The sequence below is a fragment of the Littorina saxatilis genome, linkage group LG3 (genome assembly GCF_037325665.1).
Source record: "Littorina saxatilis isolate snail1 linkage group LG3, US_GU_Lsax_2.0, whole genome shotgun sequence".
NCBI classification, from domain to species: Eukaryota; Metazoa; Mollusca; class Gastropoda; order Littorinimorpha; family Littorinidae; genus Littorina; species Littorina saxatilis.
The window spans coordinates 48028510-48054914 of NC_090247.1; the positions used below are offsets into that span (position 1 = coordinate 48028510).

General features: G+C 41.4%; 1 protein-coding gene across 1 annotated transcript in view; it reads left to right on the forward strand.

Annotated features, from left to right (window-relative positions):
* Positions 1 to 12803: 12803 nt before the first annotated feature.
* Positions 12804 to 26405, forward strand: part of LOC138960800 (pyridoxal kinase-like) — a 17317-nt gene continuing 3715 nt past the window's right edge. The window contains exons 1-5 of the mRNA XM_070332456.1: positions 12804 to 13204; positions 17462 to 17516; positions 18791 to 18895; positions 20170 to 20253; positions 25512 to 25546. Of these exons, the coding sequence (XP_070188557.1) occupies positions 13112 to 13204; positions 17462 to 17516; positions 18791 to 18895; positions 20170 to 20253; positions 25512 to 25546 (372 nt within the window). The 5' untranslated portion in view covers positions 12804 to 13111. The remainder of the gene's footprint in view (positions 13205 to 17461; positions 17517 to 18790; positions 18896 to 20169; positions 20254 to 25511; positions 25547 to 26405) is intronic.

A 26405-nucleotide genomic window follows, 5' to 3' on the forward strand; every position in this document is an offset into this window, starting at 1 on the left:
AGAGAGAGATCTAGAGAGATGAGGGGGAGAAAAAAGACAGAGAGAGGAACTTGTTCATGTCATATCATTTTCCAGGAAGAGACGCATGATACAACGAATAATGTAACAAAAACGAATAATGTAACAATTGTTACATTATTCGGGGGCGGCCCTTCTTTCAACTTAGAAAAAGTTAGACTTAGATTAGAAAAAGTGTAAAATAGCTAAATAATAGTCTCGGGTTAGGGTTAGCATCCACTCTTAAAAATCACATGTCACTCACATGGCATGCACGCTTTTTGCAGAATCAGTGACGCCACTCGCACACATGCACAGACAGATAGACACACGCCGTTATACTCTGATTCTAACCCCCTACCCCTCCACCCCTACCCCCCACTCCCTCTTTCTCTCTCTCCCCTCGTTCTCTCTCTCCGGGCTAACCGTCATAACAGCCCATCAGAACGCCCGCTTCGTGCACCCAGGTCCGCAGCCAATCAGATACCCACTTTGGGCACACATCATGTTAACCCGTGATTTGTAAAAATGTAAAACATGTAAAACATTTTTACAAATCACGGGGCGCACCCCGCGATTTGTAAAATGTTTTACAAATCACGTAAATGCGCCCGATATTTAACTCATCATCTCCAAAGTGAAGGGATCTATTGAGAAAAATAAATGTCATTACTTTTTTGTCCCATCTTTTGGAAATTCGGGTCGCTTCCTCCCAGTGAAAAGCTAGCAGTAACAGGGTCGCGCTACCCCAAAGTCTAGGGATCTATTAGTCCCGTTTCGCCGTTATCCCATTTCAACCCCATCCCATTTCGCGACATTTCACAGGCCAAGTGTCATTTTACCACCATATCATGTACCATTAGCTCCACATCCCATTTTGGCGCAATCCCGTTTCGCCGTTAGCCCATTTTGCCCCCATCCCATTTTTGCGACATTTCACAGGCCAAGTGTCATTTTACCACCATGTCATGTACCATTGGCTCCGCATCCCATTTTGGCGCAATCCCGTTTCGCCGTTACCCCATTTCGCCCCCATCCCATTTTCGCGACATTTCACAGGCCAAGTGTCATTTTACCACCGTGACATACCACTAGCGCCACATTCCATTTTGTCACCATGCCGTTTTGCCGTCATCCCATTTCGCCGCCATCCCTATTTCGCAACATTTTGGATTGTGGCAAAAATGGGATTTTGCGTAAACGGAATGTCTTCCTAGTTGAATAACGCAGTATAGTAGTATAGTGAGGCTTGGCAAGAAGAATAAATCAAAAATGGGATGGCGGCCAAATGGGATGGTGTCAAAATAGGATGTCGCGCTATTGTTATGACACGGTAGTAAAATGGCGCTTGGCTTGTGAAATGTCGCGACAATGGGATGGGGGCGAAATGGAATGGCGGTGAAACGGCATGGCGGCCAAATGGGATATGGTGTCAAAATGGGATGTCGCGCTATTGTTATGACATGTTAGTAAAATGACGCTTGGCTTGTGAAATGTCGCGAAAATAGGATGGGGCAAAAAATGGGATGTGGATCTAAAACCACCCCCACCTCTCAGCGTTGAGGCTCTAAACAAGAAAAATTAATAATAATAAAAGGCATGCATTACTTTGTGGAATGCGATATTTTTAGATTTTTACATTTTTACAAATCGCGGTTTTAGGTTCGACGTGATTTGTAAAATGTTTTTACATTTTTACAAATCATGGACTGGGTGGCCGAGTGGTAACGCACTTGCGCTCGGAAGCGAGAGGTTGCGTGTTCAGGCCTGGGTCAGGCCGCAATTTTCTCCCCCCTTTCCTAACCTAGGTGGTGGGTTCAAGTGCTAGTCTTTCGGATGAGACGAAAAACCGAGGTCCATTCGTGTACACTACATTGGGGTGTGCACGTTAAAGATCCCACGATTGACAAAAGGGTCTTTCCTGGCAAAATTGTATAGGCATAGATAAAAATGTCCACCAAATACCCGTGTGACTTGGAATAAAGTGTAAAAAAATTCCATCTCACACGGCATTAAGTCTCAGGGCTTGGAAACATGAATACACGCATGCAGGGAAAAAAAAAAATGGGTAGCACCGTATACTGTATGGCAGCTCGCTTTCCCCAGGGAGAAAGCAGCCCGAATTTCTGTGAGGTTACCCTCATGGACTATATAAAATCTTATCTTATCCCTTATCCTTAACAACACACAATGTTTTTCATGAATTCCCTGCAGATCCGAATAATCCTTAACAAAACACAGTAGGCAAACCTATATTACAGCAGTATTTTGGAAATATAAATTCGGTTTCGAGCTTGTACAAAAACAATATGTTACCAGTTTAATAAAAGAAACAAGATTAAGACTGTTGCGTTGTGGTAGCCTTCGTACTACATTCCATAAACATTCTGTTCTTAGAATCCCATAGTGCAGATTTAACATAGCTCGTATTGTGTTAAAGAAATAGATTTCATTGACCTTTTGTTCTATTCCTGTAACAACAAAAAAATATTGATAAAACAATAAACAGAAATTCTATCTTAAAAAAGCAAACAACAATCTAATTTGTATAATTATTCATTTGTATTGTACATAATTCTGAATATTTACACTCAGATAGCAATTACTCTTCTTGTGCTTGCAAAATATGTGTCGGTGTGTATCGATATGGAACTCCATCAGAAACTAGACACATTTTTAGTTACGAAGAAAGGTTTGGGAACATAGAATCAAAGAAAAGAACACGTTACAGAACGAAAAAGATTGGACCTGATGTCGAAAAAAACCCTCATCCCAAAACAAGCAAACAAAACCACGACGACACTTATCTTAATTCCTGTCCAAAAGTGTTTTTTTCCACGTGTATCTTAACAGGAGGTTTGAAGCCCCACACACATATGGGAAAGCCGAGGCTAATAATGGCGGCCACCATGTGCTATGTCCCAAACCCTACTACAAGTCGGGAATAACACATTAAAATACACATATTATAATTCGCACGCACATTTACAAACATAAATATTCATTATCACATACACATTCATGCACCTGCCTGCGGGCATATAATGCAATGCATTTCCAAAACTATGATGACATTTGTTTTTCCTCCCATAAGAGAAAAATATTTATTATATCCGGAATCTCCCGATAAGAAAAACCTCGAATGTAAGAAAGCAAAAATAATTTCTCCTGGACACTCTTATAAACCCTTTGTTCTTGACCTCACTGGGTGAAGGGTCATTCAAATCATTACGCACGAATTTGTGTGCATCACAATAATTATCAGTCTAGCGTTTCCTAGTGAATTATATTTATAGAGAAAATCTCGATAGTAATTTCAAGGAAAAGCTACATCCGCCACGAATAATTGGATTGGATTGGATTGGATAAGATTTACAGTCCAGTGAGGTTACCCTCATGGAAATTCGGGCTGCTTTCTCCCCGGGGAAAGCGAGCTGCCATACATACGGCGCTACCCATATTTTTTTTTTCCTACATGCGTGTATTCATGTTTCCTGAGACTGCCGTGTGAGATGGAATTTTTTAAACTTTATTCCAAGTCCCACGGGTATTTGATGGACATTTTTATCTATGCCTATACAATTTTGCCAGGAAAGACCCTTTTGTCAATCGTGGGATCTTTAACGTGCACACCCCAATGTAGTGTACACGAAGGGACCTCGGTTTATCGTCTCATCCGAAAGACTAGCACTTGAACCCACCACCTAGGTTAGGAAAGGGGGGAGAAAATTGCGGCCTGACCCAGGCCTGAACACGCAACCTCTCGCTTCCGAGCGCAAGTGCGTTACCACTCCCCCCCCCCCCCCCCCCCACCCCCAGCCCCCGAATAATGTAACAATTGTTACATTATTCGTTTTTGTTACATTATTCGTTGTATCAGACGCATGCTATCTGTACTTACCTGCAACGCACTCATAGGAAATGTTCACAGAAATATCGGTGCAATTTGAACCAAAGAAAGATTCAGCATTTGGTCTCGTTGTCTCATTACATGTCCGCGTCTGGTTTTCGGACGTTTCTCCCTTGACGCAGTTGACATGCAGCAGATTACTACTGCTGTCTAGCACTTTCTCTGATACTCCCGGTGACGAACAGTTCGGTACATACACCTCCTTTGTGACATGTATCCATGTGTTATTCGTACAGATCAGCGGCAGATTCGGAGGGGTTGACAGTGCCGCCGACTTTACTTCCACTGTATAATAAGGAAACAACATTCAAAGTGGTATTATTTGAAACATTTCAATGTTGTCCTATGTTCTCTCTCATCGTCGTCGTCATCGACGTCATGTGTCATGAACATCGTAACACTAAGTCATTAATTTACTATCACAGTTTATTACCTCGACCATTATAATATCCGCACTAGTGCATGCACCCTTGATTATATTATTACTTGTATAGTTATGTGACTCGTTATTGGAACACAGTTGTAAAAAAAACAAAAAAACACAAACAGCCACAATCACTATGCACAAATTCGTAGCCGTGATGAAAGGGGGGGGGGGGGAACAGACAGACATACAGACAGACGGAGACAGAGACAGAGACATAGAGCGACAGAGAGAAAGAGAGACAGTGACAGAATGATTGAGTTCATACGGAGGAGGAGTGAAGACATGTCATTCTCTTTTTAAACATCTTTTCAGATTCATTCCCAAAACATGATTTGTGGCAATTAAGAACAGGAGGACGCACCTATCATAGTAAATAATCGTGTGTGCGAATAAGGAAACAATTAGGTTTCAAAAGTAATTAACTGATAATGTTTGTAAGTACCATTTCCATAACTGCTCCTGGCGTTCAGCAGGTACGTCACAGCTACAAACAGTAAGTGCCACTCCATGTCTGTTCCGTCGTCTTGTTTGTATGGTTCACATTATTCCCAAATACATCTGAAACATGCAATGTTGCAGTTTAGCAAGCACATTGTTGCACATACATTGTACATTTCCTCAGAGACGACACTTTCACACGGGAAAAGCTGGCATACGTTCTGCGTGAGTGAACATATATTCTCGATATACTTCCTTGTTTAAGAAATGTCCTTCGCAATCTGCAAGTCGTTGTGCAGCTATAGTGAGATTCAAACTGGGATAAGAATGCCAACCTTGGTCTGTGACGTCAACTGGGGAGTACAGTACCTGAACACAGTCATAGCACACACATGATGGCGGGCTGTGAATTGAAATAAAGATTCACCGTAACGGACAAATGGCTTTATTTCAAGGTCTGACTTTGAGACGATGTATACTCGTAATATACGTTCCATGTCCCTATATTAATGCATCATCCTTTATTCAAAGACAATCCGATTCTAAATAAATTCGCAAAAGGGAGTGCGCTGACATTTGTGACAATTATTGTCCTCATAATGTTGAGAAACAAACAGAAGAGCGGAAAGAAAAGCTCATAGAGGTAGGGAATACACCGCCCTACTGTGTATGTGTGTGTATATCTCTCATCTACTTTGTGTTTTACACACACAGACCTAGACGCACACGCAAACAAGGCTTGTACCGCGGAAGAATAGTGAAGGTCGAATGTCAACACATGAAATCAACTCGTTTGGCCTTTCGCAATAATGTATTCCTGATCACGTTGTGAACACTATGAACTTCCTTGTCTGCACGAGTGTCTGTTGAATGTACTATACATACTTGTTTGTCTTCTTGTAGAGCTTTATAAAAACAAATATATATATATATATATTATATATATATGTATAGGTTACAACACGAGTGGTTTTTTATATGGCTTGTATTTCAGTCAAGACCCAGCGGATGAATATCATCGGGAGACACGAGCCTCTGGCGAGTGGCTCTCGATTGATATTCCCGCTGGGTCTTGACTGAAATACAAGCCATATAAAAAACCACTCGTGTTGTAATCTGTATATCCCATTCTACCATCAAACACAAAGTGTAGACTACTAGCGGCACTGTTGCGATCTGTGGAGTGTAAAACAGTGTTGCCAGCGAGACTTAGCCCTTTTGCAACCTTAAACTAAGTGACCGTCGCTGAAAATATAAAACGAATGAGTGCATCGATAAGTACGCGGTAACACTACTTTCAGACCATTTAAAAGCTTTAAGTAAAGGTTCATAAGTTGCAAGAAAGTAATGAAGTCGTATAGAAATTAATTTAGTTGAAGCACACAATTCTTTTGTTTTGCGTTTCAGGTCGGCAGAACGGGCGAAACGGGTTTGGCACCCATTTGCCTTACTCGATTCAGAATCGATTCCACGTTGTTTTTCTCGAACGTGTTATTACACATATAGGCTTATTGACAGAGAAACAAATTTTAGAGAACAAATATAATATGTAGGTTTAGATTTAACCATTTGCTCCCTATTTGAAATGTATCTACGTGATAAACTGTTTTGCGAGTGTGTTTGCATGGATGAACCTAAACTGGTATGGGTGTGAGGAAAACGGGACCGAGTTGGTGAAGTCGCGAATTGCTGACACGTCTGTCACCGCCGATTGATTGCATTTTGAAGGAATATGACTGGATTACGGAAAAATACACACATGTTAAGTTCTTGGATACCTTCATCGCCAATGTGGACTTACTGCAGAGCCAGGCAAAAGAGTAGACTTGCTCGCAAAACACGTGAAACAGCCGATGTTTGATAGCGAAGCCAAACCGTGCCAGGTAAGGACGCATGTCACCAGTGACAGTGTTGTTGCTTTGAGTTTGACTAACAAACTCGAAACTGTCATTTAAAACATGAGCCAAATGTGTATTGATTGTGTGATTAGTCTATGTGACAGGGCTTCTATTATCTGTGCTCCCTAGCTTCTGTCAGTTCCCACACCGACACTGCCAGAGAAACTGAAGACGCACACCAAACACACTACTGACAGACTCTCAAAAGTCGTCTGCTAACGATGCAAGGGAGGGTACTCGTGTTTTTGTTTTGGTTCGCTAGCATCTGGGTATCTTGTAAGTTGAATGTTCGTTTTTTTCGACCTGCATTGCTTTCATAATGAAAGAAACGTTTGTTTATTGCATCCCATACATCAGATCAGTTCTGAGATTCATTTTTGCGTGCAACTGATATGGTTTTCTGAGCCGTGCAATACGATTTTGGAACTTCATACAAATGTGTCACATTGTTCGGCGCGAGGTCAAAGGTCGGGAGGAAAGTAGTTCTTTGCCCAAATCGGAATCTGCACTATCATATATTTTTTGGAGTCCATGATGTATTTATTGAGCTATAAAAATACAACATATATACCCATACTGAAGTAACAGAGACAAAGAAGGGAGGTCATGGGATATATATATGATGTTTGAACATTGGCAGTTCAAATGTAATCTATCACCCATGTGACAAGTTGCTTGTTTGAGTGAATCAGTGATTGCCTTGCGTGCAATGGATTGTTACAATTGTACATGAGTTAGTGTCTATACAATGGAACCTGCAACACAGACACCCTGAATATCAAGTTCCGCCTTCTATGGCTTCTGAGAAGAATGACGTGCACCTACACCGTTTGGCGTGCGATAGCAAAACTGACTGTTTTGGTTACAAATTTCATTGTTCTGCTAATGACATATATATATATATATATATATATATATATATATATATATATATATATATATATATATATATATATATATATATATATATATATATATATATATATATATATATATATATATATATATATAAGATTATGTTCAGTTTTATCTGTTCTGATGTTTTTGTCGATTAACGCAGGAACCTTGCTTTTGTCAATTTGATTTTTGGGGGTGTGTGTGAGGTAGGTTTCACTGTATGGCCACACTACCTCATGAATAATCAATTTGTTTTCTGAATATGGTTTTGGAATTAATGGCCTTTCCAGTCATAATAACTGCACTCAAAAGAATCTGCCTAGATTTTTTATGATGGGAAGTATACACACGGGGGATAACCGGTCATAAGCGGGGCAGAGGGTGTACGCGGGCCCTGACACGATTGAAGGCACGTTTTGTCAGTTTTCTTGGATTTGTTTGATTTACGTCGGGATTTAAGGTAAGCTACAGATTCAGCGATGCCTTAATTTGTTGATCGATGCTTAAAATGCCATAGAGCGGTTCATATTTGCCCGTAAATTACCCTCAAAGCTGAAGAGAGAGAGAGATCAAATCAAATCAAATCAAATCAAATTTTATTTTACGAGGGTTGTGGCATAAGCAATATAAACGAGCTTCTTTTCAACCAGCCCTCGCCCAGAGAGGGACTATTCTAATCTTGAATACATATATATATATATATATCCCATGACCTCCCTTCTTTGTCTCTGTTACTTCAGTATATGTTGTATTTTTATAGCTCAATAAATACATCATGGACTCCAAAAAATATATGATAGTGCAGATTCCGATTTGGGCAAAGGACTACTTTCCTCCCGACCTTTGACCTCGCGCCGAACAATGTGACACATTTGTATGAAGTTCTAAAATCGTATTGCACGGCTCAGAAAACCATATCAGTTGCACGCAAAAATGAATCTCAGAACTGATCTGATGTATGAGATGCAATAAGCAAAAGTTTCTTTCATTATGAAAGCAATGCAGGTCGAAAAAAACGAACATTCAACTTACAAGATAACCAGATGCTAGCGAACCAAAACAAAAACACGAGTACCCTCCCCTTGCATCGTTAGCAGACGACTTTTGAGAATCTGTCGGTAGTGTGTTTTGGTGTGCGCCTTCAGCTATCAAACATCGGCTGTTTCACGTGTTTTGCGAGCAAGTCTACTCTTTTGCCTGGCTCTGCAGTAAGTCCACATATTTTTCCGTAATTTTTCCTTCAAAATGCAATCAATCGGCGGTGACAGACGTGTCGGTCGCGTTTTCCTGACACCCATACCAGTTTAAGTTCATCCATGCAAACACACTCGCAAAACAGTTTATCACGTAGATACATTTCAAATAGGGAGCAAATGGTTAAATCTAAACCTACATATTTGTTCCCTAAAATTTGCTTCTCTGTCAATAAGCCTAATTACACACGTTCGAGAAAAACAACGTGGAATCGATTCTGAATCGAGTAAGCCAAATGGGTCCCAAACCCGTTTCGCCCGTTCTGCCGACCTGAAACGCAAAACAAAAGAATTGTGCGCTTCAACTAAATTAATTTCTATTCGACTTCATTACTTTCTTGCAACTTATGAACCTTTACTTAAAGCTTTTAAATGGTCTGAAAGTAGTGTTACCGCGTACTTATCGATGCACTCATTCGTTTTATTTTTTCAGCGACGGTCACTTAGTTTAAGGTTGCAAAAGGGATAAGTCTCGCTGGCAACAGTTTTACCCGGCACAGATCGCAACAGTGCCGCTAGTAGTCTACACTTTGTGTTTGATGGTAGAATGGGATATACAGATTACAACACTCGTGGTTTTTTATATGGCTTGTATTTCAGTCAAGACCCAGCGGGAATATCAATCGAGAGCCACTCGCCAGAGGCTCGTGTCTCCCGATGATATTCATCCGCTGGGTCTTGACTGAAATACAAGCCATATAAAAAAACCACTCGTGTTGTAACCTATACATATATACATACGTAAAACAATTACAAAAGATAAGCAAGGCAGAAAAACTATTCACATGACTATATACACGTTGTAGGCTATACATACATTCTTGCGTTATGAAACACTGATGCTTTATGGACAGATATGATCAATATGAAAATAATCAGAACGAAGTCTTCCATCACTGTGACTTTTCGTAATTTGACATTAAATGTAATGAGAGGTGTTTTTTGAAAGTATTGAGACTTGTTGGGACTCGAACTGATTCCGGGAGAGAATTCCACAAAACGCTGCCAGAATAAGCTAAACTTGATTTAAAGAGATCTATCCGCGGAATGGGGACGTTGAATTTTCGGCTTGGTTTGGCTTTAAATTTTGTAATGAAAGCACTCGGTGGAGAGAGAGAGAGAGAGAGAGAGAGAGAGAGAGAGAGAGAGAGAGAGAGAGAGAGAGAGAGAGAGAGAGAGAGAGAGAGAGAGAGAGAGAGAGAGAGATCACTTACCGTCAATGTTAAACACCATGTTACCGATAAGCCGGCTTCACTTTCGGCATTCAGGGCACAATTGAAACACGAATAGCATTACTGTTTCATGAATTCATTTATGTGAGTCAGCTGTGACTTCTTTGCTGCAAAACGTGTCCTTGCTTTCATGTGTGCAGACTAGTAACAGGGGCGGATCAGTTCATTTTATGGGGGGGGTTTCCAAAAGTATATTGTGAAGATATGGGTGTGAAGGCGCGAAGCGCCGAGCCGACGGCGCGAAGCGCCTAGCTTGCTAGGGGGGTCCGGGGGCATGCCCCCCCGGAAAATTTTGAAAAAAAAGGATGCAAAATGGTGCAAGCTGGTGCATTCTGAGGATGATCATTACCAGTTCCAGGCAGCAGATTTTGTCACTGATTAATACCCACAAAATTGAAACTCAACACAAAAAAACACACAAAAATATTTTTATTTTTTGGCTGGGGGGGGGTTTCCGGAAACCCCAGAAACCCCCCCCTCGTCCGCCCCTGAGTAAAACTTCTTTTTTATAAACAAACAATAAAAAGCGAAACCAAGAGCAGAGAAGGGTTTTAATTTCCGCGTCGAGGAAGCCGGGTGGAGAGCAGCGTTGTAGGGCCGGTGTAACACGAGAAAATTACTCCCACGAGATTTTTACTCCCTTGTCCCCTGTTAGTCTATGGTGGTGGAAGGGATGGAGGGAGGCTAGCGCGACATTCGTTTGCGCGAGATGCCAATTTTGGCATTATCCCTTCGCCCGCATCCCATTATCGCGTACGAGATTTTTTGCTAGAAGTAAAAAAATGGGGAGTAAACATTTCGTGGAGGGAGTAATTTTTTCGTGCCTTGGGAAGTTCTTTTCTCGTACGAAAAATTTACTCGGAGTAAGAATTTTGTACGAAATGTTTACTCCGGAGTACATTTTTCGTGGAGTAAAAATTTCGTGTTACACCGGCGATGACTGATCATTAGGATCAGGGTCACGCTTTGTTGTTGAATGTCACCCTGGGCTGATATATGTATGTAAAGCGCGGAGAGCACAGTTAATTGTGGTTCGCGCTATATAAGCTCACCATAATAATAATAATAATAATAATAATATAATGAGATAGCGATAGAAACAAGCTAACAAAGTAGAAGTAGTCAAAACAATCATAAACAAATAAATGGATTGAAGTGACGATGGGGGCCAGATAAATACGCCAATGACTTAATTTCGATGAACTTCGGAATCCTATTCAAAATCAACGCAAATAAAATAATTCAAATTATTTTCAGACGATTAACCTCGAAACATGCAGAGGCTTTGAAGAACGTTTCTTTAGTGTCTATTTTTGTATGTTTGTTTTTTACTTGAACATTCCCTGGTGAGAGCGATACTTCCTTCATGTGGCACACGCCTTTCATTTATGTTTTCAACAGTGTTGTAGAAAGAACGCGTCCTGCTCTTGTAAATCTGTGTCCTGACTGTACCGGCGCCACATACAGCAGCAGCTCTACCTGAGGAAGATCCGCAGCATCAGATGGCAAGATAGAGTCTCCAATCTCAAATCACGAATAGCACGGCAGTCTTGGTGCTGAGTCTAATGGCGTGATGGGCTGCAACAGTCTCTTGTGAAGTCTGCCGAAGTCGGGAAGCTGGCTTTGACGATGCGCTGGGTGACTCTAGGTTCAAGAGAGCCGTTGTTGCTAATTGTGCCCCTGAGGTAACAGAACTTGTCCACGGACTTAATACCTGCGTTGTCAATAGTGATGGGAGTAGGCCGTGATGGAGCGCCCTCAAACGATGGTGCTGTTATGAACATGGACTTCGTCTTGCCAAGGCGACTCGTCAAGTCCAAAGCGCTTGCAGGCAGTTGAGAATCGGTGCAATATAATGAGCTGCACGTCATCACGGAGTGATCGAGCGGCAAATGCGCAGTCATCGGCGAATAGGAACTCTACATACCAACCTACCTACCTACCAACGTACCAACCTACATACCTAACTACCTATACCTACCTGTCTACCAACTTATCTTTAACAAAAAATACCTGACGGCAGACAGACAGACAGACATGCAGGCACATGTACACCGAAAGAGATGGACAGTTGGACATGAAGACAGACAGGCTAAGACTGACGGCTGTACCAATGAGGGATATTTCAAACTGTCTTTTTTCCGGGGTTTTTTTTTTTTAATTATTCTAATTTTAAAGCACACGATTAGATTTAGACTTGGTGCCACTTGCACAGACTGCACGGACAGGTAGACACGATGAAAGCAAAAGATCCGAGTCTCTACGAGTTTCATGCGACTTTTAGTTGGAGAAAACGACTACGACGGTATTATTCAACTTCAGTGTCCCAGATAAATGTTTTTTTCTTAAACCGTAAGCCATCTACTTTCCTCAAAATGATTGTGTCGGCTGAGGGAACTATATATAATTATGGCTTTTCATCACGATTTTGATTCGCCGGGTGCGGCCGGTCACATCAGAAACTAGCAGACAGCCTGAATAGATAGAGAACCTTCTCAGTTCTATTGTTCTTATGTTATTTAGTTCCATTGGTTCCGTAATATCCCCAGCCGTCTGAGTGCTGCAACTCCCAAGCGCACTCGTGTTTTGTACGAGTGGACGTTTACGCGTATGGCTGTTATCCCCCGCCATCTAGAAAGGCGGTTATGCTCTGCTTTTTAAAGAGGACGGGTTGGGGGGGGGGGGGGGGTGCGAGTCACAATTCAGAATAGCTTTCGTTTATGTCATTCTGAAACTGACAAGCAGTACTGCAGAGGCTCATCGAGCGCCTGTACCACATTTTATCTGAGAAATGCATGACCAACATAACAGTGGTTGTGTATGCTGTGTCAGCTTGCCGCGTGAGATGTAGGCTATTCCATGTCCACCGTGACACGGCCACTGGTGACACTACTACTCCAGCCCTCGGCCCGGGATTCATGTGGGAAGCGAGACAGAGACAGGGTGACCTGACGCAGAGAACTTGCTGGAGCTGACCCGCCCGACAGACAGAATAAAAGACAGCCAAAGCACAAACTTTACAATTCCTGCTGCAGCCGGAGAGAGCGAGTCAGTGACTAATGGCGGGGAAGTGTGAAAAGCGAGTGCTGTCTATCCAGAGTTCCGTGGTGTGGGGCTATGTGGGCAACAAAACGGCTGCTTTTCCTCTGCAGGTGAAGCGAGTTTTCTCTGTGTTGTTTGTTGCACGTTAGTGTGTGCAGTGTTGATCACTTGTTCGGGCAGGGGCCTATGTTGGGGGGGGGGGGGGGGTGGTAGCATACATACTCGCGGCAGACTATTGCTGCAGATTGGGTGCGTACGTAAAACACAGGCACATGAAAAGGCATTGTGTTCGGGGAAATGTGGAAACTATGCTCTCTGCAACACAATTAGTCGTGCTTCGGGTGCCTGTGGCTTTCTGGTATCACGTGTTTGTTTGAGCGTCACCTTTGATCTACTAATCGCGTTACTTCTTTCTTCTCACTTTTCGCTTTTCTGTTTTTGATTAGCATGGGAGCGCTTGATATGGTGCGCCAAATCAAGTTGATATTACTATCGTTAACCGCTGTTATATAGGGTTTTGAAACTATCGTTAACTGTTATTCAGAGTTTTGAAACTATCATTAACTGTTATATAGAGTTTCGAAACTGTCGTTAGCTGTTATATAGAGTTTTTGAAACTCTATATAACAGCTAACGATAGTTTTATCAATAGCGCGTCGGTATCGTTCCCAAATGGGAAAACCCTGAAATGCCATTGCAAAACTGTCTTTTTGCTACGAAATGTACATTTCAACTAGAAACACAGTTTAAAAAAACTACAACATTAGAAAATGCTTGACCGTTCTTCTGTTGTCGTCTTCTCAAATTATTGTTGAGTTTGTTTGATATTAGTTTTATCATAACATTTGTACTTTCGGCCGTACCGTTTTCCACGTGTGCGGTTTGAAAACGGTAGGCCTACAGAATATTCGCGGTAAACGAAGATTTGATTAGGCTACTTGATTCTTAACGAAGCGTTAAACGAAGCAGCGAAACTATGATAATGGACTTATCAGACGACGGTTAGTTGAATATGATCTAGTAAATGTTGCAGTAATTTAGTGCAAATTCGCTCGAACGAAACGTTCACTGAGCAGCCATTTTGCCGGCATCGAAACATCCGACTACGCCTTCGCTATTTTTAGAAACTCTATAACAGTTTACAATAGAAATATCACTTGCGCGCACCATCCCGCCGTTATGCAAAACCCTCGTTATCTGTTATACATAGTTTTAGCAATAATGCGTACGAACGCGCTATTGATATTATGAGTTATTTCTAATATGCTGACTGTTAGTATGAGTTATTTCTAATATGCTGACTGTTAGCAACTGATAACAGACATGTCGAGAAATCAATCAATCAATCAATATGAGGCTTATATCGCGCGTATTCCTTGGGTACAGTTCTAAGCGCAAGGATTTTTTTTAATTTTTTAAAAAAATTTTAATGCAATTTATATCGCGCACATATTCAAGGCGCAGGGATTTATTTATGCCGTGTGAGATGGAATTTGTTTACACAATACATCACGCATTCACATCGGCCAGCAGATCGCAGCCATTTCGGCGCATATCCTACTTTTCACGGCCTATTATTCCAAGTCACACGGGTATTTTGGTGGACATTTTTATCTATGCCTATACAATTTTGCCTTTTGTCAATCGTGGGATCTTTAACGTGCACACCCCAATGTAGTGTACACGAAGGGACCTCGGTTTTTCGTCTCATCCGAAAGACTAGCACTTGAACCCACCACCTAGGTTAGGAAAGGGAGGAGAAAATTGCTAACGCCCTGACCCAGGGTCGAACTCGCAACCTCTCGCTTCCGAGCGCAAGTGCGTTACCACTCGGCCACCCAGTCGCAAGTGCGTTACCACTCGGCCACCCAGAAAAAAAGATATCAAGCATGAGCCTTTTAGGCGAATGCTGATATCGTTTGTGAGACATGTCTGTTATCATTTGCTAACAGTCAGCATATTAGAAATAACGGTTTTATTACCGTTTAATATGACCAACAGAAATTTCGAAGCGACCCCGCGAATTTGACAGAACAGCCGCAATGGGAACTTGAGCGCTCCTACCTGATTATGCCTGTCAATCAAAGAATTCTCGTGACCTGGGTCAGCCAATCAGAGTAACACACCTGACGTGATGAATATTCACAGGTCAAATGCGTTTGACACACAACAATCTCACAAGATAAACCATGTTGAACATGCGTTTCGGTTGCTTCGCTTTTTCTTGTTGAACAGAGAGCGACAGATTTAGAACCGACTCCAGACGGATGGGAAATGACGTAAAGATACATTTGACGTTAAGTGAGTGACGCAATTTCACTTGATTTTTCCGAACTTAGATAATTTAGATTTCAAGTGAGCGGGTCGGCATTGTACACTCAGAGGATGGGCGGTGCCTTGCTGTTCCGTAAAGCACCCACCGACAAAACTCGCTTTTTGGTATTTTTTAGATAAAGAGAATATTATATAACAACATTTGAAGTGTCATTCGTTAGAATAAATCACGCTGATATTGTTGATTTAAATTTTTACTTTGTCTTGTTAATTTTTAGCTTGATAAGGCCAAAAAAAAAAATAGGTGTGGTTACGGTAACATAGCCAAAAAAAATAGGGTAGGTAGGTAGGCAATCACTTCTTTTTTTTTAAACTTTTTTTTCTAATGTGTACAAATTAAACCTACTTGACAGGGAAATAAGTGTGCGACACGGGCGCTTTCGCTTTCATTGCGTTTTTTGCACTGGTTTTTGTTGTTGTTTGTTTTGACAAATGTAATAAAAAGTTATAGGATCGGCCCCTAAAAATAGGGTAGGTCGGGTTACCGTAACCATACCTATTTTTTTTTTAGGCCTAAACAAAAAGGGTCCCTGCCTGAACGTTATAACATTAAGGGTCACCTAGAATCCGTCCTGACCTGATTGGTCAAAAAGCCATATGGGGCACTGAATTGGTAATAACAAATGATAACAGGCATGTCGAGAAAAAAGCTATCAAGCATGAGCCCTTTAGGCGAATGCTGATATCGTTTGTGCGACATGTATGTTATCATTTGCTAACAGTCAGCATATTAGAAATAACGGTTTTATTACCGTTTAATTCGATCAAAACAAATTTCGAAGCGACCCCGCGAATTAGACAGAACACCCGCAATGGGAACTGGAGCTCTCCTACCTGATTATGCCTGTCCGCAGTCAAAGAATTCTCGTGACCTGGGTCAGCCAATCAGAGTAACACACCTTACGTGATGAATATTCACAGGTCAAATGCGTTTGACACACAACAAACCATGTTGAACATGCGTTTCGGTTGCTTCGCTTTTTCTTGTTGAACAGAGAGCGACAGATTTAGAACCGACTCCAGACGGATGGGAAATGACGTAAAGATACATTTGACGTAAAGCGAGTGACCCAATTTCACTTGATTTTCCGAACTTTGATAATTTAGATTTCAAGTGAGCGAGTCGGCATTGCACACTCAGAGGATGGGCGGTGCCTCGCTGTTCCGTAAAGCACCCACCGACAAAACTCGCTTTTCGGTATTTTTTAGATAAAGAGAGTATTATCTGACAGCATTTGAAGTGTCATTCTTTAGAATAAATCACACTGATATTGCTGATTTAAATTTTTACTTTGTCTTGTTCATTTTTAGCTTGATAAACAAAAAGGGTCCCTGCCTGAACGTTATAACATTTAGAGGGTCACCTAGAATCCGTCCTGATTGGTCAAAAAGCCATATAGGACTCTGAATTGGTAATAAAACTCTATATAACAGTTAACGATAGTTTCAAAACCCATATATATCAGTTAACGATAGGCCCCCCGCGGGTTAGGGGGAAGAATTTACCCGATGCTCCCCAGCATGTCGTAAGAGGCGACTAACGGATTCTGTTTCTCCTTTTACCCTTGTTAAGTGTTTCTTGTATAGAATATAGTCAATTTTTGTAAAGATTTTAGTCAAGCAGTATGTAAGAAATGTTAAGTCCTTTGTACTGGAAACTTGCATTCTCCCAGTAAGGTAATAACGTTGCAAGCCCCTGGAGCAAATTTTTGATTAGTGCTTTTGTGAACAAGAAACAATTGACAAGTGGCTCTATCCCATCTGCCCCCTTTCCCCGTCGCGATATAACCTTCGTGGTTGAAAACGACGTTAAACACCAAATAAAGAAATTAAGAAAGTTAACGATAGTAATATCAATTTGGCGCACCATAGTTTGAATGCAGGTTTGATCATCTATGCATTTGTTGTTCCTGTTGTTATCATCGTCGTCGTTGTTGCTGTTGTTGTTGGGCGTTTTTTGTATTATCATTATTATTATTATTATTATTGTTATTGTCAGCCTTTAATTGTCTTGGGGTTGTTTATTTCTTCAGATGCACGGCTTTGATGTCTCCCCCATCAACACTGTGCAATTTTCAAACCACACTGGTACGTACACAGTGGACCGAGAAAGCTCAAGTGTTTGCTGTTCCAGGTGTATGTGGCTCAAATAAAAAGAAATATAAAAAAAGAAAATAACAGTTCTCTGATTAGTTGAGAGAGCCTGACATCATTAGATGTTCTGAACACAGACGGACACTGTGCATAAGCGTACAGTCATGACTCGAGCTTATTTGAAACTGAGTTAAATGTACATCAACGCCGCATATGTTTGCCGGCAAAACCCTTGTGTTCGTGTCTTCATTTCGTCACGTTTTGTCCTGTATGTATGGAAACAAATGCAAGCACAAAGGAAGACAGAAGGGTAGAATAGAATAAAGAAAGGAATTGAAAAACAAGTCGTTTGAAGCGATTTCAAAACATGTTGTCAATCTTTCGGTCCAAAAGATTTAAACTGAGCACATTGACTCGTAAATCACCGAAAGCCCCAGACCGAACAGCGCTGACTTAGTGATCTTGTTTATTGAAGCAAAGAGTGGACTTTATGTGCACAAAACGATTTTCTTTATTTCTAATTAAGCACCTTTTCTATCAGAACACAGCATATGTACTACTTTTTTGGATTCAGGAAACAATTTGTGAAAATACAGTGCAGTAATGTTTTAATCTGTTATTGCAATTATAATTTCAAGCAAAATTTCAATTATCAAATTAGTTAAATATTTTTGTAAGTTTCTTGGCTGAAATGCAATCCGATAATCCGGACCGGGTCAAAGAATGTTTGATCAAAATGTCATTAAATTCAATTGAAAAGTGAGGTCGCCACAGTGCCGCCTCACCTATTTTTTATATTTTTTTTATATATAATGTCAGATATGACGTCATTAAAGGCATTTCTCGTACACACGAAAACAAATTTTGTTGGAATATCATCTCGAAAAAGTTACATGTAAAGTTTCATGAATATATATGTCTATACATTTTCTAGGAATTCTTATTTACATATGCACGCACACACTACCACACACACACACACACTGACACACACACCGCATTTCTCCTTTAAACATTTTTATAAATTGTGCACTATCTTGCGCACACGCAAACAGGCACGCCAACATACACCCTAAAATCCCTCTCGATGCCAAGTCTGCGGCTTCAATTATTCAAAATTTAGTCATTTGAAAAATGTGAGCAAATACTAATTTGAACCATGCCAGGTCAACCCGGTACATCGGACGTTGTCAACTGAGGCGCAAAACGTCGCCAGAAGTCAAATAAGCTTACCTTGTGTCACAAACCGTTATTCACTGTTCACACAGAGTACGGACACTTCCGGGGTCAAGTTCTGAATGACACTGACCTTGACGACCTTGTGGCTGGACTGAGGACCAACAATCTGCTGCAGTTTTCTCATGTGCTTACAGGTAACACCCCCCCCCCCCCCCCACGAGCACCTACATGGCCACAACCTCCCCCAACCAAATTATAATCCCACCTCTCTCTCTCTCTCTCTCTCTCTCTCTCTCTCTCTCTCTCTCTCTCTCTCTCTCTCTCTCTCTCTCTCTCTCTCTCTCTCTCTACCACAATCACAGCAATCTTCTTTTCTTTTGTACCAAAGCGGACTGAAACAACATGCAGGCAGTTGAGTCGTGGTGTACTTTTTGAAGATTGTTGAAAACACAGGTATTGACACCGCACACAGGCTGGGAACGCCATTCAGTCTCTCACGTCCATTTTTGCCGATCAAACACCAGAGCTGGAACATTTCGTTGTTGCCGCATAACACGCAGATTTTACCACTTTGATGCAATCCACTGATAGGAAGTGTTAGATATTATGCTATTCTATCAGCAGGAGTACATATTTCATCTCTACGGGCCTTATTTTGTCCGTTTTGCGAATCGCGTCAGAGCTGAAACAAACCTTAGCTCCACCCATTTCGCATTTAGCTCAGAGCTGGATCATCGATTAAACGAATTGATTAATTTTGAGAGAAATCTAGGAGCAATCTGTAACTTTTTTTGACGCCACAATATTGCTTTTGCTTCAGCTCCCCTTTGGTCTGTGTTAGTCTGTATCGAGCATAACCACGAAAATGCACCAAACTCTCCACTTTTTGACAAAAATGTTCTATTATTGCAATATCTATTCATTGAAGCATCTAGTTGTCTACGTGTGGTAATTCCCAATGTGGCAATTACCAAAAAGTTACGCTGAACACTGCCTACGACACTTGGTGTTGCGATCGATCTGAGCCGACTGCAAATAAGTGGCCCGTCAGAGCTGGAACACTACCAGCTCAGAACAAAGAGTGTATCCCTACGGAGGGATACACTCTTTGCTCAGAGCTTGGAACGTCTACCACACCGTGACGTCAGGTTCTCTCAGTGGCCAGAAAACAGTATCTGATCGTAGGGGGAGGACCAGCCGGATCAAGTACGTCGTACACTCAATGGCCATGTGGACGTGTTGCTTAAAGCTAGTTAAAGATTAGATTATGCATAATTATGTCTGGAGTCGTGTTTTGATTGCTTGCTCGTGTGTGTGTGTATGGGGGGGGGGGGTTGCGTGCGTGCCTTCATGCCTGTCTATATGTGTGGTCGTGTGGAAGTGATTGAATGTGAAGGTTTGATCTTGTTAGCTTGCAGGTTTTGTTGCTTTCATCACATGATAAAAATGATGAATAATTTGTTTACAGGCTATATTGGATCAAGATCGTTTCTTGAAAAAGTGGCAGACGTTATCAAAGAACTGCGCAACAACAACCCGAATCTGACCTACGGTAGGTCGCTGAGGTCATTTCTGCCGTTTCCAATCGTAGGCTTTTCGAGAGAAAAAAATTGTAGTCTCTGATGTGCAAACTGATGTTTGAGATGAAATAGTTGTGTTACATACGAGTAGCAAAATATGAATGCTTTACCCATGTGAGTAGGGGGGTGTGGAGATGGCGGGAGGAGAGGTCTGCGTGCGGTGAGTGTGTGTGTAGGGGGGTATATGCGAGCCTGCGTTTATTTTTGTGTAAGACCTTGTGTGTGTGTGTATGGGGGGGGGGGGGTTGCGTGCGTGCGCGTCTAAGTGTGCTTTGGTATCTAGTGGTCATCCTTGCCGATGAAACATGAGTAAAAGTAATGGTGGATTTTATTGTGTGCGTGTGTTTGTTTTAACGTCTGTTTATTGGACAATAAGTGAATAACGATAACTCTTCTTGATTGAATAAACTTGACAGGATCATTTGCGTATGAAGGGCATGCGTTCTCTTTCACAAATGGATATTGAACGTCAGTCCTAATACCGGAGCTTGTTTTCTCTTCTGAAGATGCATTTGCTGTAACAAGAAAAGGCTGTCTCGTCGTTGCTAATATAATCAGTATACTTGGTTGGCGCTAATGATCTTTGTCTGTCCGTCTTGCGCCAAAAGACTGTAAGTCTCGATCACACACCTTACTCCCCACTTCCACCATCACACCTCTCCGCATCGCACTTTTCAACGCTCAGTCTGTTTCTTCAACTCAGCAAGCATGTAAAAGAACAGAAATCGTCGAGTTTGTCACAGACAATGACCTAGACATTTTGATTTTGACCGAGACTTGGCTCAAGGAGAACGGTGACGACAGTGTTATTGTTGACTTGACACCAGCAAACTATTCCCTCCGATCGTTTCCCCGCAGTGTCACTCGCGGTGGTGGAATAGCAGTGATCTTCAAAAACTCTCTCTCTAGTCATGTGTCGTTTAATTCGGTACTGCCATTTACACATCCATCCTTTGAGTGTGTACAAGTGACACTAGCCCTTCATCAGAAACCAGTTCAGTTGTTTTGCATCTATAGGCCTCCTCCAAACTCAAAAAACAAATTGACTGATGCCATGTTTTTCTCTGAATTTCATGACCTTGTTGACCATTGTAACACTTTGTCTGGAACTCCTGTTTTGCTTGGTGATATCAATGTTCATTTTGATGACTGCAACCACCCTTCCACTGTCAAGATGTTAGATATTTTAGATGTTTTTCAATTCACACAGTCAGTCAGTCATCCAACGCACAAGAAGAATCACATACTGGATTGGGTTATGCATAGGCCTGATGGTCACATTGGTTTTTTTGTTTGTTTTTTTTGGTTGTTTTTTTTATTAACCTCAGTTGCATGCAGGTTTGCTACTACAATTATTTTTTGCCTTTTTTTTTGTTTTGTTTTTTTTTGTTTTTTGGGGGGGGTGTGTGGCTTGGAACAAACCTTCTTCATAGGTCTTTTCTTTTCTCTGTCAAATGTGTACATTTTTAAATCAACAAACTTTATCAGTAAACTAATATGTTTAAATAAATAAATACATAAAAATAATCATAACATAAATTTATTCCTAATGTTCAGCTCAGTTTCCTTTTTTTTTCTTTTTCTTTTTTCCTTCTCCCTCTTTCTTTTTTCTTTTTTCTTACATTTTTAAATCAACAGCTTAAAGATAGGGTTTGAAAAAAAACAAAAACACAAAAAAAACACACATTTAAATTTACTTCTTTTGCCCTAATCTTTTCACCTCTATCATGGACAAATACCAACAATGGACAATTTTATTAAAATATTTTACAATTACCATTATTCTCAGTCTATATGTGTCGCAAATCTAACTCTGAATTAAACATGCACACAATTTCTATTGGTTTCCCGTATTTGAATTTTCCCACACACATTTTTGCCACAATAATAAGTAAATTGATATAGTTTACTAAATTGTTTGACATACCAGGTGTTTTCATGTATCCTAACAGTGCTGTTTGAACATCAATTTTTATATTAACATTATACTGCTGAAATACCTTATTGGTTATTCTTTCCCAAATTGGATGTATAGCAGAACATTCATAAAATGTCTTATCTAGACAGAATGAGCATTTGTTATTCATTCTAATTCCCATTTTACACAGCAAAATATTAGTCGGATGATCATATTGTTCAATCTGTGTGTGTTACACATGTCTTAGCCTCAGATCATTTTTGTGTTTTGTTTGATCTGATGACCCAGTGTCCTCCTCCTCCACCCATGTTTAAGTCTGTCCGCTGTCTCCGTACGATGGATAAAGACGCTTTTAGGGACGAGCTGCAGAACGCGCTGCCCCCCTCCCCCTCCGCTGACCAACTTGATGCCACACTTCGTGCTGCTCTTGACGTTCATGCCCCCGTTTCACGTCGCCGTGTCCGTCCGTCCAAGTCCGCACCGTGGTATTCCAATATCTGTGTCGAACTGCGTGATGCCAAATGTGACCGTAGGCGTGCTGAGCGCAGGTATCTTAAGACTGGTCTTACTGTCCATAAACAAATATTTCAAGGAGCAAAGGACATTGTAACTAAGTTAGTACACGCAGCAAAGACAACCTTCCTCCAAACCCAGATTATTGCTTGCGATTCAAGCAAAAAACTGTTCGATATTTTCTGCCGGTTGACCGGCCGCAGTAAGGTATCCCCACTTCCCACTGTTTTCCCCGCTAGTCAGCTGCCAGATGTATTCAGTGATTATTTCATCAAGAAGGTTTCTGATATTCGTTCAGAACTTGATCAGATGAGTGCACATTTTGCTTCCTCCAGTCATGTTGATGTTCCCACTGATTGTTCTTTTCCATCATTTCAGCCAATCAGTGAAAAAGACCTTAAATCCATTATTCTGAAGTCCAAACCAACAACTTGTCCACTTGATGCCATACCCACACCACTGCTTTTTGAGAATCTTGATGTGTTGTTGCCAACTCTTACTCAAATTGTCAATGATAGCCTGTTATCTGCTGTTTTTCCATCATTGTTCAAAACTGCACTTGTCAAACCACTTCTCAAAAAACCTAGTCTTGATGTCAATATTTTGAAGAATTATCGTCCTGTATCTAATTTATCATTCTTGTCCAAAGTTTTTGAAAAGGTAGTTTTGAAGCAGCTGTTGTCATATTTGAACACCCATGATTTGATCTCGCACTCTCAGTCCGCTTATCGCCCTTCTCACTGTACTGAAACAGCCCTACTTAAAGTAATCAGTGACATTCTGTCTGCTCTGGATGGTGGTGATGTGTCAGTGCTTACCCTACTTGACCTTTCTGCAGCGTTCGACACGATTGACCATGTCACGCTTCTCCATAGACTTCAGACTCTGTACGGCATATCCGGTCCACCGCTAGCATGGCTTGAGTCCTATCTCATTGGCAGGACTCAGGCTGTGCTTGTCGATGGCCAGATGTCTGCTCCAGCCCCACTTTCTTTCGGCGTTCCTCAAGGTTCAGTACTCGGTCCCATCCTTTTCATCATGTACACTAAGCCCCTATCCACACTGATTCAAAACCATTCTGTTTTAAATCAGTCTTTTGCTGATGACACCCAGCTGTATAAACCCAGTCCCCCTGCAGAGACACATTCCGCCATCCAGACCATTCAGACATGCATCACTGATGTTAAATCTTGGATGGTCGATAACAAACTCAAGCTGAATGATGATAAGACTGAAGTCTTACTGTGCAAAAAGAAGAACACTACATTTCCCTCTCCCCAACCTGTTTCTGTTCAAATAGGCAATACCGACATTCTTTTCTCACCATCAGCTAGAAACCTTGGATTCACCCTTTCATCTGACATGACCCTTAACAAACATATATCTTTAGTCTGTAGAGCAGCTTATTTTGAGCTTCGTAAGATCAGCACCATTCGCCACACACTCTCCTCTCAAACAACTAACACTCTTGTCTGTGCCTTTGTTCTTTCTAAACTTGACTACTGCAACTCTCTTCTCTCTGGCTGTCCTCTGTACCTCCTGCATAAACTACAAAAAGTCCAAAACTCGGCAGCACGCCTCATTCTCAAAGCACGAAAACGAGATCACGCAACACCACTTCTTCACACACTGCACTGGTTACCTATTCAAGCCCGCATTGACTACAAACTGTCCACCCTCTGCTTTAACTTCTTTTCTGGCTCGTCTCCTGCTTACTTCTCTGAACTCCTCACCGTCTATTCTCCAGCAAGACAACTCCGTGCCTCTTCTGACTGTCGCATCCTTACCATTCCACACACCAAAACCAAAACATACGGACAACGCACTTTTACTTTCTGCGCACCCACACAATGGAATTCTCTCCCCTTTCACATCAGCCACTCTCAGTCACCCCAAGCATTCAAATGAGCACTTAAAACGCACCTCTTCAAGAAATACAACCCCTGATTTTGTTTTCTCAGTCCATCAGTAGGCTACATGTAGTGTATTTGTTGTTTTAGTGATAATGTATATAAACATCTAGGACTGTTTTCAGCATTGTTGATAACATGTTCTGTTTGATTAAGGGTATTCAGCTGGTATTTCCTTGTTTTTTACTACCTATTTTATTCATGTTTTTATTACTTAGTTAGTGGAAGAATCTTTTGTAATGTATGTTTGATGGTGTATGCTTTTAATTAAGCGTTGTTGACTATGAATGTAGATGTAAATGCTTTTATAACTGTGTTTTAATTTTAAATGTGTCAAGCGCAAAGAGCATAATTGTAAAGTTATGATGTTGCGCTATATAAATGCTCATTTATTATTATTATTATTATTATTATTAAAGATCGATGACCCATAAAGAGGGGGATCCATTAGATGCATGGTCTTGTATTCTCAGTCTAGTCACCTTCACACGCAGATCACACTGAAATGTGCCTTAAACCTTTATCCTTGCATGATAAAGTTGGTTCGTTCGTTCGTTCGTTCGTTCGTTCGTTCTCTCTCTCTCTCTCTCTCTCTCTCCCTCTCTCTCTCTCTCTCTCTCTCTCTCTCTCTCTCTCTCTCTCTCTCTCTCTAAGAGGCAAAACTTTACGTCCACGTGCTTACTTTGCAAAAGCATGAGAGAAAAACGCTCAACTGTACTGACTGTGGGATCATAATTAACCGCTCCCTCAATTGATCTCTACAGAACCAGATCTCCAGACCCAGCCATCACCCCCCCCCCCCTCCACTTCATTTCACCTCCTCCCACGTGCACCCCCACTATAGGCCTAACGTCTGCAAGAGAGTAAAGTGTCCTCCTTTTGTGTGCAGTGTGCGATCCTGTGATGGGCGACGGGGGGCACTTGGTAAGATGAGACCAATCGACAGTAAAGTGAATGCGATTAGCTTACAGTCAAGTTGATGGTAGGCAACAATGGCTGTCAATCAGTGCTTATTACCTCTTTCTTGAAATGTGCGCCGCGCATTGCTCCCTCCGGCTGTATGTTTGCTTGTATATGTACGCAGGGTTTGATATGTGTGTGCATGTGTTTGCACGTGTGTGTGTGCATATGTGTGTGTGTGTGCGTGTGTGTGTGCGCGTTATGTGTGTGTGTGTGTGTGTGTTCGTCCTGCGTCGGACCGTCTTTCTGTAAGAAACATTATGAGGTGTGTGTCATCAGGGGCGGATCACATCATTTTTAAGGGGGGGAGGGGTTCCAAATTTCTTTGATCCACGACGCAAAGCGTTTAGTTGAGGGCGCAAAGGTCCGGGGGCTGCTCCCTCGGAAAATGTTGATAAAAACAAGGAAAATGGAGCAATCAAGTCCAATCTGAGCCAAGAAACTACCCTTAATATACCTTCCAAACAAATAATTTAAGAAGACAAATTTGGATCAAAACAAGCTCAAGGAAAATTGACCGATCTGGTACAACCTAACCTAACTACCTTCCAAAAACCGTCATTTATAAGACAAAGGCCGGCTCCTAGGAGATCCGGGGGCATGCTCCCCCCAAAATGTTGATAAAAACAAGACAAGTCGCGTAAGGCGAAATTACTACATTTAGTCAAGCTGTGGAACTCACAGAATGAAACTGAACGCACTGCATTTTTTCACAACTGTTTTTCACAACAGCACGCTTTACTGTACCTCTCTTCGTTTTAACTTTCTGAGCGTGTTTTTAATCCAAACATATCATATCTATATGTTTTTGGAATCAGGAACC